Consider the following 18,705-nt stretch of genomic DNA (forward strand, 5'->3'; position numbering starts at 1 on the left):
TTGTCAGAGTTTGCTGAGGGCCTCTTGTGTGCAAAATTGGCCTGGATCCTGTGGGGTGGGGTGGGGGGATGTAAAGATAGCCTTGTTTGTGATTTGTGTTCTGCTGCCCTTCCCCTTGTAGCATACATCACATTCTTTGAATTGACCTTCCCGTCAGTAATAAAGATCTAGAAACTTAGTGTGTCTAATGACACACAGTTATTATGTAGAAATCAGAAAGTGAGGGGAATATTCATTCCCTGCAAACCTGCTCAGTTTTAAAGTTTGAAGGCAGGTACACAAGCTAGTGAAAGATGATATTTGTTGCATATAAAGTACCTCCCCTGGTGGCTCAGATGGTAAAGAATCAGCCTGCAATGGCAGGAGAAACTGGGTTTGATCCCTGGGTTGAGAAGATCCCCAGGAGAAGGGAATGGCAACCCACTCCAGTATTCTTGCCCGGAGAATCCCATGGACAGAGGAGCCTGGCAGGCTACAGTCCATGGGATTGCAAGAGAGTTGGACATGGCTGAGCTAACACTTTCATTCACTTTCATTTTCAAAGTGCCTTTGCATGGCAGATGGAGCTCTAAAACTCAGTGGCAATGAAGAGAGATTACAGACACACCCCAGGAAAGCTGGGTGAGAGGCACTGTTTCTGAAATCAGTTGTGCCAATTCAGGCAGAGCACCCTTTCCCCTGGCTGGGTAGCTACTGAAAATCTTTTGATACAGAAAGAAAAAGAGACAGTGTGCATTAGTAAGGATTCTTTCAATTCTAAGTGGCACAACCCCAGTTCATAGTACTCTGAAGCAAAGGTTGGGGATTTGTTGGCGCTCGCATCTGAAGAGCCTGGGGTAGTCCCAGCATGGCAGACCCAGGGACCCCGAACCCAGACAACCCCAGGAGTTGTCTGCTCCCTCGTGGCTCAGCTCTGCTCTCCCCTGGGTGACTTCAGTTTACAGCTTTCTCTTTCCATATGGTGGAACGGCTTCCATCCTTTTGACTTAGGAACCCCAGCGACAAGATTGTCTTTTCCCCAGTGGTTCTAGCCAGAGTTTCCAGGCAGAATCTCGTGGAACCACCTTGGGTCCTTAGCCCGTAGATATAGCAGTCACTGTGACCGTGGGATGGGATATGCCTGCTGACTGAGCCTGGGTCATGTGCCCACGCTGGCAACCCAGGGTTGGCTGGGTCCAGCTGCCACAAACCTCTTTGTCTGAGAGGTAAGTTTGAGTCCTCAAAGACAAGTCTACTTTGCTGATTCCAGAAACAGAGAGAATGAGTGCCAGGCAGGCAGAAACAACAGATGGATATTGTAACTACCCTTGCTACTCTAGGTAGATATTTTTTCGACCTGAGCAGATTTCTAAGTTGCTCATTTGGTTTTATGGAAAGAGATAAACAAAACACAAAGGCAGTGAGTAGGCAGGGCGTGGGGGGTGCTCAGAGCTGTTTATTAAAGGAAAGTATGATTAACTCCTCTTCTAAGTCACAACCCCTTCAGTTCATCTCCACTGCTTGTCCACTGGGCCTTTTCTTTGCTGTCGCCTAACAGGTAATTATTGCTTTTTCTACGAAATGATTAGTAGAAGGAGACAATAGAGTCAGAACACAGTAAAAGTGGATCTGACATTTGTTATTAGTATTTTTTTAAAATCCTTGTACTTGTCCTTGGAAGCATCTCCAACAGCTATAGAGAGCTGCCCCTGGAATTTACCGCCCCAGTAGATCTTGCATAATTTTCCTCAAAGGAATTCCTTACAGACATCTAAAAAACACTGTTATCGTTAATCTTCATGACCTCTGGGTATCTATGGTGGGAGGTGAGTGGTAGAAATCTGTCTTGCTTGGAAGAAACCAGGTCCCAGAAAGCAGCTCCTCTTACAAAGTTGTTTTTGTGCTAAAGCAGCTGTGTGGAATTGAGGTGTATTTGAGGAACTCAGTTTAAGGAAACTTATGATGCTTTGTTTTAAATTCATGTAGTCCCTGCCATATTTGCGACCTTTACTTTTCCATTCGACTGTAGAGCCCTGGCCACCTTCTCTGTGATTTAGCAAATGTTTTTCAACTGAAAATATTACGTATCTTTTTAAAATAATGAGTCGATGGATTATAGTTTTGTTAGGCTTCATGCTTGTGTAATAAAAAATTTGCTTAAAATACATCAAAATTTATGTCTGCTTCCCTGACTGCCCAGCAAAGAATGAATCTGTATATTTTAACAATGCAACAGTGAAGTCCCAGCTGACTCTCTTACATACCAGAATCTTTTTGCTTCATTTAATAAGTACACCCACATGTGTGTTTATCATTTTTTAGAGAGGAAAAGAATGTCGTATACACTGTCTTGAGAGTACATTTCTCCTTAGTGCTGTATTGATTTGTTCCCTTGGTCATCTGTTCAGAAATACTTTCATTACCTTTGGGAAATTGCAAAGATGATTACTGCAAATGTTGCCCTTTTTTTAATTAAAAATAGCTCCTGTGGTTTTTCTTATAAAAGCAAGATATGCTTGTTGAATAAGAAAAGAAATAAACAAAAAGAATGAAAGTTAACTTTCTGGACCTCTTTATGCTTATATCTGCCTATATGTATATTTTTAATTTACAAAAATGCATCACACTGTATATGTTATTTGCAACCTGGTTTTCTGCCGTCAAGGTTACTTCCTTTTGTTTGGCTACAGGTGGGCATGGAAGTGGCTCCACATCTCAAAGAAAGCCTAAATAAGAACTTTTTTGACTTCCTCCTCACATTCAAACAGGTAAGAGAACACTATGAGAAGAGCCAATTGATGTGATAGTTATATGATCACAGATTCATAAAACCCAGTTGGTTTTCCAAGTCGAGATTGCCTTAAAGCTCTTTAGATGTGTAAACCCTAGAAAATCGCACTCGCGTCTGTTACAGACAATTAAAATGTGTTGATTGTACTGAACAAGCAGAGAGCATTAATATGCATGTGTTAATAAGCAACATCTCCGGTTGATCAGACTTTCTTCTTAGCATCTGCTGGGTCCATTTTTATCCGGTTACTTCTCGTCACAGCACACATTCCCAGAACAGCTCAGCCTGGTGACCTGGGAACCTGTGTGTGTTTTTTTCTAGTTTAAAAAAACCTGAGAAACCAGGCTGTTTCTCTCGGGGCCAGACATGTTCTTTGTTATGTGACTTCCCCTCCTTTTCTGAGTGTTTGTTTGGTCTCCTATAGATTCATGGGGACACGGTCCAGAACCAGCTGGTGCTCCAGGGCGTGGAGCTTCCGTCCTACCTCCCCCTGTATTCGCCTGCCATGGACTGGGTCTTCCAGTGTGTTTCCTACCGCGCCCCCGAGGTAACTGCCCGGTGGCTTCAACGTGAAGCTCACTCCTGTCTTCTGTGTCGTAAGGACCCTCACTCCTGAGTGCCCAGTAACGTCATCATCAGGGCCCTTTCACGGTGATTCACTGTTGGGTCTGGTTCTGTGCTCAGCCCTTGTCCTGACTGTGTGTATCCTAAGTGGTGGTTTGGCCTGCTGTTCACGCGTGAGCCCTGGACTCAGGGTGCCTGCGTCTGAACCTCGGCTCTGTTGCTTGCAGCTGTTGTTACTAAAGCAGAGCTCAAGTCACTTGTCCCTAACTGCTCAGCCTCTTTTTATCGGTGAAATGGGAGCAGTAGTAATTCCTCTTTTCTAGTCTATTGCGTGGATCCAACAAGATGGTCCATGTACAGTGCCTGGTGGAGGAGGGCCCCACTCATGGTACTTGAATGTTTGTTGTGTCATTGGGATTGCAAATATAATTTTTATATCTGTATGAGAGAACCAGGAAAGAGATAAGACAAAGTGTCGCTGGAGGGCAGAGTTTGGATTGTTTTAACTTATCTTTCTTGCCCAATTTGTTTTTTAACTTTTCGGCAAGTATAATGCCTTGCTTATATTTTAATTTTTGCAAATCCTAAAGTATGAGGAGAAAAATAGGGACATCTTGTATTCACCTAAATAATAGGTGAATTTTTTATCAAGTAAATTGATTTTATAAATCAGATCAGCTTAATAGAAGTTTTTGAAAACTTGTGGCCATTCTCTCTGATCGTAAGGGTAGTCTCAGCCACCACATGCTGGCCCAGGCTCCCAGGAAGAAGAACCATGAAGTTGACTGATTCAGCTGAAGACTGAAACCTGTGAGCAAAACTGATGCATTTGAAAATAAGAACACTTATTCTTTTTCTCCTTAAAGAACAACAAAATTAGATTAAAAACAAAAAGTACACATCATAAGGTGTTCTTCATTTTATTTTAAGTGGCAGTAATCTCAGAGGATGGTAGAAGCTGGGAATAGAGCTTTCCTGGGGAGTAAAACTCTAGGAAGTCATTATTGTACCAGAAGAAGTGATTAAAAAAATTAGGTCACCTGAATAATAACAAACTCTGATTCTTGGGGCATTTAAACAAGGAGCTTGCAGTGTCTTATAAAAAAAAAATCATTTTCAAACTGTGGAAATATTAATGTCAGTGTGGAGGGTGGTGTTGAAAATGTGTGTGATAAAGTGATACCTAAAAAGCTCTTTGACAGTGGCTGGGATGTGTCCCCCAGGGAGTTGGAGCTGTGTGTGTCTTTAAGGGGCCATACCTCCAGAATGTAGGCATTTATCTGTAGCAGTTAGCAACACACAGGACAGGTAAGTGAGAGGGGGAAGGGAAAATCATCTAGATGAGAGAAGGGAGAAATGCCTTGTACTGCAAATACCTGACTGCTGCAAATACGAAATTTCATATTGAAATCCCCTCCCTCCCAAAATCAGGGAAAGCCTATTCAAAAAGGCTTTTTGTTGTTGTTTAAAGGTAAGATCCCCCGCCCCCCCCCCCATTTATACAATTAAGATTAAGCAAAAAAACCTTTATGCCCCCAATTTTAGGAACACTTTGCAGAGAAAAGCAACTGTTCCATAAAACATGCTTTGGGCAGTGAAAACATATCCCTTGGTAAACGTACCATTTTCAGCAGCTTGTTCTCTGGGTCTGGTGTGGGATCCTGTAAGGCCGTGCTCAGCGGTGTGATGCACGTTGTCACTGTTGAAGGAAAGAAGAGGAAGGTGGTGAGGCTGGGGCAGGTAGTGAGGTAGCACTGAGCTCAGATTGTGACTGTGTTACCTTGGGCTGCTGGACCTCTTTGTGCCTCAGTTTTATCAGCTGTAAAATGGGGCTAATAGAGGAACCTTCCGCAAAGGGCTCTCTTGAGATGACTGTAATAGTGCACGTCAGCACATGACCAAGAGCTGGTGTGAAAGGCACCAGGCAGATGGGGATGGTTATCATTGTTATCTTTGTTCTTCATAGGAAATGGGGCCTGGACTGATTTGAAGGCCAGGAGAAGAGTCAGGGGGCAGTAAGGAGGGGGTGAGGGAAGGGACCTGTATACACAGACAGGTAAGAGGCATACTAAGGAGACGAGTATTACTGGAGAAGAGTGGGGGACTAGGCTGCCTGGGAGTGGCCCAGGCTGCAGAGGTTGTTGATCATTGTGTCATGGAGACCAGGCAGCTCTTGAAGATTTTTGATCAGGGAGATGATTTGCAAAAAGTGGTGCTTGAAGATCAAACTGGCAGAAGCATACCAGATGGATTAGAAGAGTACCAGTTGGCAGCCATGGAAAAAACAAGAGGCAGAATGGATAGAAGAGGATTTTCATAATCAGAAAACATTCTTTAATAAGTGTATATTCATTGGAAAGACTTTGGAAAAGATAGGTTAAAAGGAGAGAAAAAGAGCCACCTAAAATTCTGTCATGAGTAAACTGGTCATTGTTAACATTCTGGCGCATTTTCTTTTTAATACTTCTCTCTCCGCTTTCACTCTTGCTTTGTTATTACAATTGTGTTTTGCACATGAGAAAAATTTCCCATATGCCTTTATAATGCTTTTCCCTCACTTAACATTATACCAAATGCCCGTTGTTGGGAGAGTTTTGTGACCTTTCAGGAAGAGAGTAGAAGGCAGTGTTGGTTGGCTGTGAAGAAATGGAGCATGGAGTTGGGTCAGAGATGCTGCTGAGCTTGGAGCCCTTAACACAACGGCCTCTTTCTGAGGCTCCCTCTGCGCTGCGCCCCACAGGCAGCCCTGGTTCTGTAGCACTGTGCTGGGCTGCACTTCGCAGGTAGTTCATTTTTTCCAGCTCCTGTCAAGCAGGTCAGTTGGTGTCATTTTTCCAACAGCGTTTGCTCACTTCGTGTCTCTGTGTCATTGTGGTAATTCTCAACATTTCAGACTTTTTCGTTTTGTTTGTTACAGTGATCAATGATCAGTGATCTTTGATGTTACTTACGACTCACTGAAGGTTCAGATGATGGTTATCATTTTTTAGCAATAAAGTGTTTTTTAATTATCGTGTGTGTGTGTGTGTATACATACACACACACACACTTATTTTTAGACATAATGCCATTGCACATTTAATAGTGTACAGAGTATAAAGCATAATTTTCATATATACTGAGAAACCAAAAAGCTTGTGTGACTTGCTTTATTGCGATGTTTACTTCATTGCAGCGGTCTGGGACAGAACCCGCAATATCTCCAGTGTCTGCCTGTCTTAGTTACCTCACCTGTGTCCGTGCTCGGTTGTTGAGTCGTGTCTGACTCTTTGCGACCCCGTGGACTGTAGCCCTCCAAGCTCCTCTGTCCATGGGATTTTTCAGGCAACAATACTGGGCTGGTGGGTTGCCATTTCCTACTCTAGGTGATTGTCCTGACCCAGGGATTGAACCTGAGTCTCCTGCATCTCTTGGAGTGCAGGTGGATTCTTTACTATTCAGCCATTGGGGAAACCCGGTTACTTTGCTTGGGCTATGTTAATTCACTCTCAGAGCTTCCCCAAGCTAGGTGTTGCTGTTATCCACATTTATAGATGACGCACCTGAGGTTTAGAAACTTGTTACAGTCACACAATTAGAAGTTGTGTAGCCGTTTTGAGAGTGACACTGAAACCAGCAGATTTGTTCCCTTGACTACTTTGCTTTAGACTTTGTTTCTAGGTCTCTCCCGTTAACTGCTATACTGTTAAAGTGAGACTTAAACAAATTGACCCATGGGACTGCTCCTCCAGTGGTCTGACTATTAATATAAGTTCAGTTCAGTCACTCAGTCGTGTCTGACTCTTTGTGAACCCATGGACTGCAGCATGCCAGGCTTCCCTGTCCTTCACCAACTCCCGGAGCTTGCTCAAATTCATGTCCGTTGAGTCAGTAATGCCATCCAACCATCTCATCCTCTGTCATCCCCTTCTCCTCCTGCCTTTGATCTTTCCCAGCATCAGGGTCTTTTGCAATGAGTCGGTTCTTCGCATCAGGTTGCCAAAGTATTGCAGTTTCAATGTCAGCATCAGTCCTTCCAATGAATATTTAAGACTGATTTCCTTTAGGATTGACTGGTTTGGTCTCCTTGCAGTCCAAGAGACTCTCAAGAATCGTCAGCAACACCACAGTTCAAAAGCATCACTTCTTCAGCACTCAGCTTTCTTTAAGGTCCAACTCTCACATCCATACGTGGCTACTGGAAAAACCATAGCCTTGACTATATGGACCTTTGTCAGCAAAGTAATGACTCTGCTTTTTAATATGCTGTCTAGGTTTGTCGTAGCTTTTCTTCCAAGGAGCAAGCGTCTTTAATTTCATGGCTGAAGTCACCATCTGCAGTGATTTTGGAGCCCAAGAAAATAAAGTCTATCACTGTTTGCATTGTTTTCCCATCTATTTGCCATGAAGTGATGGTACCGGATGCCAGGATCTTAGTTTTTTGAATGTTGAGTTTTAAGCCAACTTATTGACTCTTCTATTTCACTTTCATCAAGAGGCTCTTTAGTTCCTCTTCTGTTTCTGCCACAAAGATGGTGTCACCTATGTATCTGAGGTTATTGATATTTCTCTTGGCAATCTTGATTCCAGCTTGTGCTTCATCCAGCCCAGCATTTCACATGATGTACTCTGCATATAAATTAAATAAGCAGGGTGACAATATACAGCCTTGTTGTACTCCTTTCCTGATTTGGAACCAGTCTGTTGTTGCCTGTCTGGTTCTGATTGTTGCTCCTTGACCTGCATACAGATTTCTCAGGAGGCAGGTAAGTCGGTCTGGTATTTCCATCTCTTGAAGAATTTTCCACAGTTTGTTGTGATCTACACAGTCAAAGGCTTTGGTGTAGTCAGTAAAGCAGAAGTAGATGTTTTTCTGAAACTCTCTTGCTTTTTCTGTGATCCACCGGATGTTGGCAATTTGAACTCTGGTTCCTCTGCTTTTTCCAAATCCAGCTTGAACATGTGGAAGTTCAGGGTTTACATACTGTTGAAGCCTGGCTTGCAGAATTTTGAGCATTACTTTGCTAGTGTGTGTTTGAGTGCAACTGTGCAGTAGTTTGAACATTCTTTGGCATTGCCTTTCTTTTGGTTTGAAATAAAAACTGACCTTTTCCAGTGCTGTGGCCACCGCTGAGTTTTCCACATTTGCTGGCATATTGAGTGTTGCACTTTAACAGCATCATCTTTTAGGATTTGAAATAGCTCAACTGGAATTCTATCACTTCCACTAGCTTTATTCGTAGTGATGCTTCCTAAGGCCCACTTGACTTCGCACTCCAGGATGTCTGGCTCTAAGTGAGTGATCACACTATCATAGTTATCTGGGTCATCAAGATATTTTTTGTATAGTTCTTCTGTGTATTCTTGCCACCTCTTTTGAATATCTTCTGCTTCTGTTAGATCTATACCATTTCTGTCGTTTATTGTGCTTATCTTTGCATGAAATATTCCCTTGGTATCTCTAATTTTCTTGAAGAGATCTCTAGTCTTTCCCATTCTATTGTTTTCCTCTATTTCTCTGCATTGATCGCTGAGGAAGGCTTTCTTATCTCTCCTTGCTATTCTTTGGAACTCTGCATTCAAATGGGTATATCTTTCCTTTTCTCCTTTGCCTTTCACTTCTCTTCTTAGCTATTTGTAAGGCCTTCTCAGACAACCATTTTGCCTTTTTGCATTTCTTTTTCTTGGGGATGGTCTTGATCACTGCCTCCTGTACAGTGTCACAAACCTCCATCCATAGTTCTTCAGGCTCTCTGTCTATCAGATCTAATCCTTTGAATCTATTTGTTACTTCCACTGTATAATCATAAGAGATTTGATTTAGGTCTTACCTGAATGGTCTAGTAGTTTCCCCTACTTTCTTCAATTTAAGTCTGAATTTTGCAATAAGGAGTTCATGATCTGAGACACAGTCGGCTCCCAGTCTTGTTTTTGCTGATTATATAGAGCTTCTCCATCTTTGGCTGCAGAGAATATAATCAACCTGATTTCGGTATTGACCATCTAGTGATGTCTACGTGTAGAGGCTTCTCTTGTGTTGTTGGAAGAGGGTGTTTGCTATGACCAGGGCATTCTCTTGGCAAAACTCTATTAGCCTTTGCCCTGCTTCATTTTGTACTCCAAGGCCAAATTTGCCTGTTACTCTAGGTATCTCTTGACTTCCTACTTTTGCATTACAGTCCCCTATGTTGAAAAGGACATCTTTTTTGCTTGTTAGTTCTAGATGGTGTTGTAGGTCTTCATAGAACCGTTCAACTTCAGCTTTATTGGTTGGGGCATAGACTTGGATTACTGTGATATTGAATGGTTTGCGTTGGAAAGAAACAGAGATCATTCAGTCATTTTTGAGTTTGCACCCAATTAATGCATTTCAGGCTGTTTTGTTGACTATTAATGTAAACTGCCCTTTAAACGTTCTAAAATACAATTTGACTAGCAATGCAAATCTAAGACCAGTGTTGGTCATTGATTAATCCCTCTCAAGCATACATGTGTGTTGTTTTCATTCTTTTGAATTAGGGAAGAAACCCAAGAGAAAGGTAAATAATAGGAAAAAGTATAAAAAATTCTCCTTTTAATGCCTGCAGTATAAAAGTTCTTTTTATTCACATTGACATATTTTATTCCTTTGAGACTTAAGCCACATTAACTCTGGATTACAGGAAAGAGGTTTTATCTTTTAAGATTAGTTTATGATTTTGCCTACTGTTTACATGTTTGTTTCATCTAGAAAAACAACGAAAATATGATATATGTATTATTTAGTTTACTTTTTAATGGAGCAATAATTGTAAAGACTGATTATAAGCACATTTACTTATTAAAAGTAGAATTAAACATCTCTAGAGCAGTCTGGGCTGCATATGAGTGAATCTTAGCTTAGAAATATGTTATTTTTTCAAGATTATTTTAATTATTTATTATTATTTTCTTTTTTGCTGAGTTGTGGCATGTGGGATCCTAGTTCCCAGATCAGGGATCAAACTTATAGCCCCTGCAGTTTGAAGTGCAGAGTTCTAACCACAAGTTCCTCCCCTGTTAGAAAACAGAAATGTGTTATTGACCCAACTTTTTTCTTTTCCTGTACTTCTGTAGTGGGTGAACAACCCTAATCTGGAGACAACTTTAGATGTGGTGGCTATGCAAAGCGAAATATGTTAATGAAATATCACAAAGATGTATCCTCTGCTCCCCCCCCCAAAAAGGTACATGAACAATCTGGTGAAACAGTCTAGTTAATCATATTAATATTATACCAATATCAGTTTCTCTGGAGAAGGCAATGGCACCCCACTCCAGTACTCTTGCCTGGAAAATCCAATGGGAGGAGCCTGGTAGGCTGCAGTCCATGGGGTCGCTAAGAGTCAGACACGACTGAGCGGCTTCACTTTCACTTTTCACTTTCATGCATTGGAGAAGGAAATGGCAGCCCACTCCAGTGTTCTTGCCTGGAGAATCCCAGGGATGGGAGAGTCTGGTGGGCTGCCATCTACGGGGTCGCACAGAGTCGGACACGACTAAAGCGACTTAGCAGCAGCAGCAGCAATATCAGTTTCTCAACTTTGTCAGTACACTATAGCTATGTAAGATGTCACCATCAGGGAAGCTTAGTGATGGGTAACTAGCACCTGTACTATTCTTGCAGTTTCTCATGAGTCTATAGTTGATTACAAATAAAGCATTTCAAAAACTTCATCAATTTGGAGCAGTTTGAAAAATAACGTTATAAACATGGTTGTGAATTCCTCGGGCATTATGAGTACTAACATGGGAGGAGGGAGACCCATGCCATTCTTGAGCAAAAAAGGCAAATTGTCTCTCCATATTGATAGTCCATATAGTGAGTATCCATTTTTGTAAAACAGAAGTCTTCTACAACAAAAGCTAAATATTCATAGAATATAGACAAAGGCCTTGAAAGATTAGACACCAAATGTTGACACTGATGATCCTTAGCAAGAGGGAATTGGGAGTGAGGGCATGCTTATTTTGAACTTCTGTCCAAAGGCACTTCTTATTTTTATAATTTTTATAAAAAGCAAATATACAACTAAATAAGTGTAGGGTCCTAATGAAAGTTCAAGTTCTGATGTGTCTGTAAATATATATTCTGAGCTGCAAGTTTTTCAGTGTTTTTATCTCAGCCAACACGAGGCTTGTTTCAATCTCAAACTGGTTTGAACTGTTGTTCCTCTTGTTCTTGCCAAAAGTAGTCAATCCTGTCACTTCTCTGGAAAAAAAAATTAATAACCGCTAATAGATCTTCCTGGGGTCTATAACCATTTGGCTCTTTGGACACTAGGGTAATGACAATGCAGCCTTTTTTAAGTTATATTCTTGGATGCATTTTTAATGTGTTCATCTCCTGTGAAAAGAGAGCTTTTAAGGCGTTTGTCTTAATGGCCAGAACATTTTGTCCATATGTTAGCATTTGTCCTATTTTGTCTTTTCAGAAGTGCTGGACCAAGGTTTTCTCATTCATTTGTGTATGTGTATATGTGTGTGTGTGCGTGTGTGCACACGTGTGTGTATGAGATAATAAGCCGCCCAAGGGCATGGATTTCTGTCTTGATTTCCTCACTGCCCTATTCCCAGTGTCTAGAATAATGGCTTATTGTCAGAGACCCTGATGCTGGAAAAGATTAAGGGCAGGAGGAGAAGGGGACAACAGAGGATGAGATGGTTGGATGGCATCACTGACGTGATGAACATGAATTTGAGCAAACTCTGGGAGATGATGAATAACAGGGAAGCCTGGTGTGCTGCAGTCCACGGGGTAGCAAAGAGTTGGACATAACTTAGTGACTGAACAGTAGCAATAACATTGCTGTTGCTTCACAGGCAGGTGTTGAATGAGTGGTTATTTGTGTGTGTTGAAGAGTATCAATGTGATCGTTATAAGAATATCTCTTTTTCAGCCTTCCCAGGAACCTCTTTGATACTGTTCTTCATGAATGACTTTTCAAATATTGAATCCCCTGTGAATGGGTTAGGGAGGCCTTTTGTGACATTGTCAATCTTATCATCAGTTGGGATGCTTTGGCTGCAAGTAACACTTAACTGGCCCTACAAAGATAACTCAGTATGTTCTCTTGAATAACAAATGAAGGCCCTGGGCCAGGCAAGTTCTGTTCTCTCTGCTCTGCCGTCACCAGATAGCAGCAAAGTGGCTATAGCCATTGCAGGCATCATGCCCAGACATGGCAGAATCCAGAGGCAGGAAGATGGGGAGTCTTCAGTTCCTCCAGTTCCTATTTAAGAACAAGAAAACTGTGCTCGCTTCGGCAGCACATATACTAAAATTGGAACGATACAGAGAAGATTAGCATGGCCCCTGCGCAGGATGATATGCAAATTCGTGAAGCGTTCCATACTTTTAGAAATTGAGTGATTGTTAAGCAAATCTGTACATAAAAATAAAACTATAAAAATAACCTATATCTAATTATGAATTAAAAAAAAAAAAAGAACAAGAAAACTTTCCTCTAAGCCCCCATCTCAGTAGCAGGAAATCGGTCATGGGCCCTGTCTTAGCCTACCACTTGCAAGGGGAATGAGACCACCGTGATTGACTTGGGCCTGTGTTAGTTTGCTTAGTAAGTTCAGGCAGCTGTAACAAAACACCACATAGTGGGTAGATTATAAATAACAGAAATTTATTTCTAATGGTTCTGGAGGCTCGAAATCCAAGATCAAGATGCTCTCAGATACAGTATCTGGTGAGGGCCTACTTCCTGGTTCATAGATTTATCTTCTGGCTGTGTGCTCACATGGCAGAAGGGACAAGAGAGCTTTCTTGGGCTGCTTTTATAAGGGCACTGATTCCATTTATGAGGGCTCCACCCTTAAGACCTAATCACCTCCAAAGGCTCCACCTTCTAACACCATTAACTTGGAGTTAGTGGATTCAGATATCAGCAGGCTTCCATGATAGACTGAGTGTCTTTAAACAACAAAAATTTATCTTCTCAGAGTTTTGGAGGCTGGAAAGTCCAAGATCAAGGTGCCAGCTGGGTTGGTTTGTGGCAAGACTTTTCTCCTTGGCTTGCAGACCCGTCTTCTCACTGTGTCTTCGCCTGATCTTCTCATCTGTGCATGTGTGTCCTTAGCCTCTCTTCCTCTTCTTATAAGGACAGCAGTCCTATTGGATTAGGGCTGCACCCTTATGACCTCACCTGGTATTAACTCCTTTAAAAACCTTATCTCTGAACACAGTCACATTGCAGGTTAAGGCTTCAGCATATGAATGGCGGGAACATAATTTACTTCAGAACAGGACCCAACCTGATTTTTGTTGGACAAAGACAGAAATATGAATAAAATAAGGGTTCTGGGGTGTTGATAGTATCCCCACAATCAACAATCGCTTTAGTTATTCAGGGACACCAGGACATGGAAGGACACAACTGAAAAGAGTGGAATTGCACTAAAAAAGACTCATTTTATTTTTTGATGTCCAGGCCAGACTTGGGTACAAATCTCATTTCTGCCACTTAGTAGGAAGTGGCTCAACCCAGCTGAGTTTTGGCTTCCTCATCTGTAAAGTAGGGATAACAGACATGGTGTCAAAGGCCATTGGGAAGAGTGAATGGGAAAAGACATAAAAAGCACTCCAGTGAAAGTGAAAGTCGCTCAGTTGTGTCTGACTCTTTGTGACCCCCTGGCCTATACAGTCCATGGAATTCTCCAGGCCAGAATATTGGATTGGGTAGCCTATCCCTTCTCCAGGGGATCTTCCCGACCCAGGAATTGAACCGGGGTCTCCTGCATTGCAGGCAGATTCTTTACCCATTGAGCTACCAGGAAAGCCCAGTGCCTCGTGCTGGGTGCCTGGTGAGTGCTCAGTGTCAAGGCTATTGTTATCAGCTCTTTTGTCTTGGGATTGACCTTGTCTGTGCCGTTTGAAACTTTCCCCAAACCACTGCGCTATGGGATACTTTTTTCTATTGATTTTCTTAACAACAAGAGCTCTTTTAAAGATGCATAATTGTCTTAAGATAGCTCTAAAGCCATTAATAGTATTCCAGTGAGTAAAACATTTATTTTCTTTTGGGGAAAAAAAAATGCTTCAAAATGCACTTGAGAGGAAGTGTAGTGAAGAGCATGGCCTTTGATGCCAGACTTCCCAGGTCACGTCCAACCCACCATAACTAGCCATGTCATCGTGGCCCAGCCACGTCACTGTTCAGTAGCTTGGTTTCTCATCTGTGAAGTGGGAGAATTGAGAGCCTGCCCCATATGGGTTGTGAGAAGTGGGAGCATGACTGTCAACTGCTTCTCCCTGTGACTGGCCAGCACCAAGTACTGGCCCAATGTTTGTTACTCATTTCACTTAGAATTCTACAGACACCTCATGAAAGGGGAGGAACACTGGGGGTCTAGAAGAGGTGGAAAGTGAAAGTGAAAATCGCTCAGTTGTGTCCGACTCTGTGCAACCCCACGGACTATACAGTCCATGGAATTCTCCAGGCCAGAATATTGGAGTGGATAAGCTGTTCCCTTCTCCAGAGGGTCTTAGGAGAGGTAGGGAGCAAAGCAGATTTCATTCTCACTGGTACCCTAGAGCATGGGTGGCACCACTGTCATTGTCCTGTGGGAATCTGCAGGTGGCATGGTACCAGCTGTGTCGTCTGCCTACAGATGAAGAAAAGTAGTTGGTGAGACTGGGTTTGAACCCAGCGGTGTGTGAGACCAGGGCCCTAGCTCTTACCCGTTATACTAAATGCCACAAGAATGAACTTGTTTTCTCCTCCATCCTCCCCATCCTACCAAGCACTGAGAATTATAGAAAAGGGTATGTAAATGACCACATTTATTTTAAAGTATTACTTTGCAAATCTGCTCATGAGAAGTGTTACTTTAGGTCCCCCAACTTGATGGTTTTTATTATTTTTTTTTACTTAGGCTCTGCTAACAGAGATGATGGAGAGATGTAAGAAGCTAGGAAACAAGTAAGTATTTTGAAATTCATAAAGCCTGTGTTTGAAAATAGAGTCAGTTGCTTTTTTTTTTTGAGCTTGGCATGCTTGCATGGGCAAGAGGCCTACAGAGCGGCAGGGTAGCACCTGACCTCACGAATGCTGCAGTCCAGTTGCCTGGCTTCTGATATTGGCTCCACTCTTTCTTAGCTGTATGACCTGGGGTCACTTGCTTTGACCTTTCTGTGTCTCCCATCTCTTCATCTGTAAAATGGGTATAATAGCAGTGCTTTCCCTGTGGGGCTGTGATAAGTGATAAAGTCAGGATAAACTGGAATTCTTGTCTTCTGGGCATAAGAGGTTTCTCCTCCACTCTCCTTTCAGTGGTAGGTGAGGAGCCTGGAGTGGGGTTTGTTCACCACTATGTCCCTAGGTCCTAGAACAGTGCTTTTCATAAGAGACGTGGATATGTATTTGCAGCCTGGATCAGTATTGTTACTTAATGTTTAATTTTACTAGTGCACTGAAGGCCCCCTCCGTTTCTTCTGTTTAAATGGGTTTGATTACTTTCTTATTTACTATCCATCCATTGATCTGTGTACCCATTCACTCATCCATCCACCCATCTTCCATTCTTCCAGCCAATTGAATATTTATCAAGCTCTGAATATGCACAAAACACTGTGTTAGTCTCTTGAGGTTGCCTTTTTACTGCAATGTTTTTTTTTTTTCCTCCAACGCTACCATTAAAGGGCTGTCAGTCATCTTTTCTAACAGCATACATCCTAAAATGAAAGCGATTTTCTTAAAGGGAAGCTCTGCTGACGTGGGGCATATGTGTCTTGCAGTGCCTTACTGTTGAACTCTGTGATGTCGGCTTTCCGGGCCGAGTTCATTGCTACAAGGTCCATGGATTTCATTGGCATGATTAAGGAGTGCGATGAGTCCGGTTTCCCCAAGGTAGGCTCTTGACTTCATGCTTGGTGGAGAGCAGATAGGCAGTGTTTGCCTGACAGCTCTCCAGGGAGAGGGAGTCTGGTGTCAGGGGCAGCTCGGGCCAACAGGAAAACAGGTGAAGGCTGTGTTTCTGAAGAGTGCAGAGGAAGGCAAATTAGCGACTGGGATTGTGAGACACATGTAATTGCTGAGAGTCAGGCCTCTGTGAGTCCTAAATTTATCCAGTTAGCTCACTATGAAATATTTAGGAAAAACTTTGGTCTTACATCTGTAAAACTATATCATCATCCATTAATTATGAAAAACTTTGTGTAGAAGAATAGTATGGCCCACAGATTGGACCAGTACGCAGAGCTAGCTCTTCATTCCGACCCTCTCAGTCTAACTTGCATAAGTTTGTGGTAGAACTTCAGAAAAGGGTTGTTGGAAGATTAACCTTAAGATAGGCCAACTATGATAGCCTTTTCCTTTATTTTCTTAAGTTACTCTGATTTTGAATCTGAGATCGTAATGTTTGCTATATTTCTTAGCATCTCCTTTTTCGCTCCTTGGGGTTAAACTTGGCCTTGGCTGATCCTCCTGAGAGTGATCGACTTCAGATTCTCAATGAAGCTTGGAAAGTTATCACTAAATTGAAGAATCCACAGGTGGGTGACAATTTATACCTTGTATTGACTGCTTTGTGCCCAAGTTATGTAGTATGATCTTTCTTTAATTTCTCTTTCAACTAATCATCCTTATTTTTTTTAAAAAAGAAATCTTCTTTTAATTGTATTGTTTGTCAACCTATAATGGAGAACTTAAAACTTTAAAGATGTATTTCTTGATTTTTGTGTCCCTATTATGTCTTACTCTTGTGGCCTTAGGTGAGCGAGAAGTATAAAATTATGAATACTTGAAACTTGAAAAGACCCATAGCTCTGCAAAGAGCATTCTAAGTGCAGCAGTCCATAGCATAATTGACCCTTGAACAACATGGGTTTGGACTGCACAGATCCACTTACATGTGGAGTTTTTTTTCGGTGGTAAATACCATGACACTATATAACCTTTGGTTGGTTAAGTCCACAGAAGCGACATTTCAAATACAGAGGAATCATGGATATAGAAGGCTGACTATAAGTTATACATAATTTTTGACTGCATAGAGGGTCAGTGTCCCTAAATCCTGTGTTGTTTAAAGGTCAAGTTGTATTTGGATTTGAAAAAAAACAATTTATTGAGATAACTCTAAATTGAAGATCAGCAGTTAAACCGGTAATTAGCAAAAGGGAGTTCCAGTTTCCATCCCTTGAATGGACAGTGGAAGCATCTTTCTTCCCATACTTCTGACATGGGAAGTCTTAGGAAGATGAACCAACTGATTTTAGTTGCTATAATGCATGTAGTGCTGGTCATCATTTTGCAGGTTTGGGTTTTATGCCTCACTTCCTTTTAGGAAGCATGCCAGCAATTTATGTGGCTGCCATTAGGGGATGGTATTGGCTGTCTTTGTGGCCAAACTTCACCATACTCTGCACTCTCTCCTACGTCCTTGTTCATTTAGCTTGTTGGGACAGCATATAATAGACTGTGTGGCTGCTATACAATGGAAATTTATTTCTCACAGATCTGGAGGCTAGAAGTACAAAATCGGGGGCCAGCATGGTTGGTTGGAGAAGGAAATGGCAAGCCACTCCAGGATTGGTGCCTGGGAAATTCTGTGGACAGAGGAGCCTGGTGGGCTACAGTCCTTGTAGTTGCAAAGAGTCAGACATGATGTAGCGAATCAACAACAACAAAGCATGATTGGGTTCTGATGAGGATCCTCTTCCCAGGATGCAGACTGCCAGCTTCTCCTCACATGGCAGAAAGAGGGAGGAAGACCTCTCTAGGATCTCTTTTACAAGGGCACTAATTCCATTCACAGGGTCTCCACCCTCATGACCTAACCACTGCCCAAAACCCTTACCTCCTAATATCATCGCATCAAGGGCTAAGATTTCATGTACGTTCAAGGGGGATACAGACATTCAGACTGTAACACAACGAGTAAGTGAATATGGATGTAGCATTTGATTGGATCATTTATTGAGAAGGAAATATTAAAATGAACCCAGTTATAAACCCCTTGCTGGGGACTTCGCTGGTGGTCCAGTGGCTAAGACTGTGTGCTCCCAATGTGGGGGGCCCAGGTTTGATCCTTGGTCAGGGAACTAAATCCCACATTCTGCAATTAAAAGATCCACATGCTGCAACTAAGACCTGGTCAAATAAATACATTTTAAAATAAGCCCTTGTTAATCACCACATTTATGAAAATGTATTAAGAACAGTGGTATAATTTAGGAAAATTAGGAGCTTATTTACAAAATTGTCTACCTATGTTGTGCTCAGTCAGTCATGCCCGACTCTTTGCCCCATGGAGTACAGCCTGCCAGGCTCTTCTGTTCATGGAATTTTCCAGGCGAGAATACTGGAGTGGGTTGCCATTTCCTATACCTATGTTCAGCAGAATCCTTGCTAAACTCCAGCTAT

General features: G+C 42.1%; 1 protein-coding gene and 1 non-coding gene across 3 annotated transcripts in view; both read left to right on the top strand.

Moving 5' to 3' along the window:
• Positions 1-18,705, top strand: part of VPS35L (VPS35 endosomal protein sorting factor like) — a 141,305-nt gene that overhangs the window by 54,662 nt on the left and 67,938 nt on the right. For both annotated transcript variants that reach the window (XM_043455866.1, XM_043455865.1), the window contains 5 exons: positions 2,670-2,747; positions 3,195-3,317; positions 15,218-15,264; positions 16,080-16,191; positions 16,719-16,835. In XM_043455866.1, the coding sequence (XP_043311801.1) occupies positions 2,670-2,747; positions 3,195-3,317; positions 15,218-15,264; positions 16,080-16,191; positions 16,719-16,835 (477 nt within the window). The remainder of the gene's footprint in view (positions 1-2,669; positions 2,748-3,194; positions 3,318-15,217; positions 15,265-16,079; positions 16,192-16,718; positions 16,836-18,705) is intronic.
• On the top strand, positions 12,586-12,691 carry LOC122433698. Its single transcript, XR_006267180.1, has one exon. It is a non-coding gene; the product is annotated as a U6 spliceosomal RNA (small nuclear RNA).

This window comes from Cervus canadensis, chromosome 32 (assembly GCF_019320065.1).
Source record: "Cervus canadensis isolate Bull #8, Minnesota chromosome 32, ASM1932006v1, whole genome shotgun sequence".
NCBI lineage: Eukaryota > Metazoa > Chordata > Mammalia > Artiodactyla > Cervidae > Cervus > Cervus canadensis.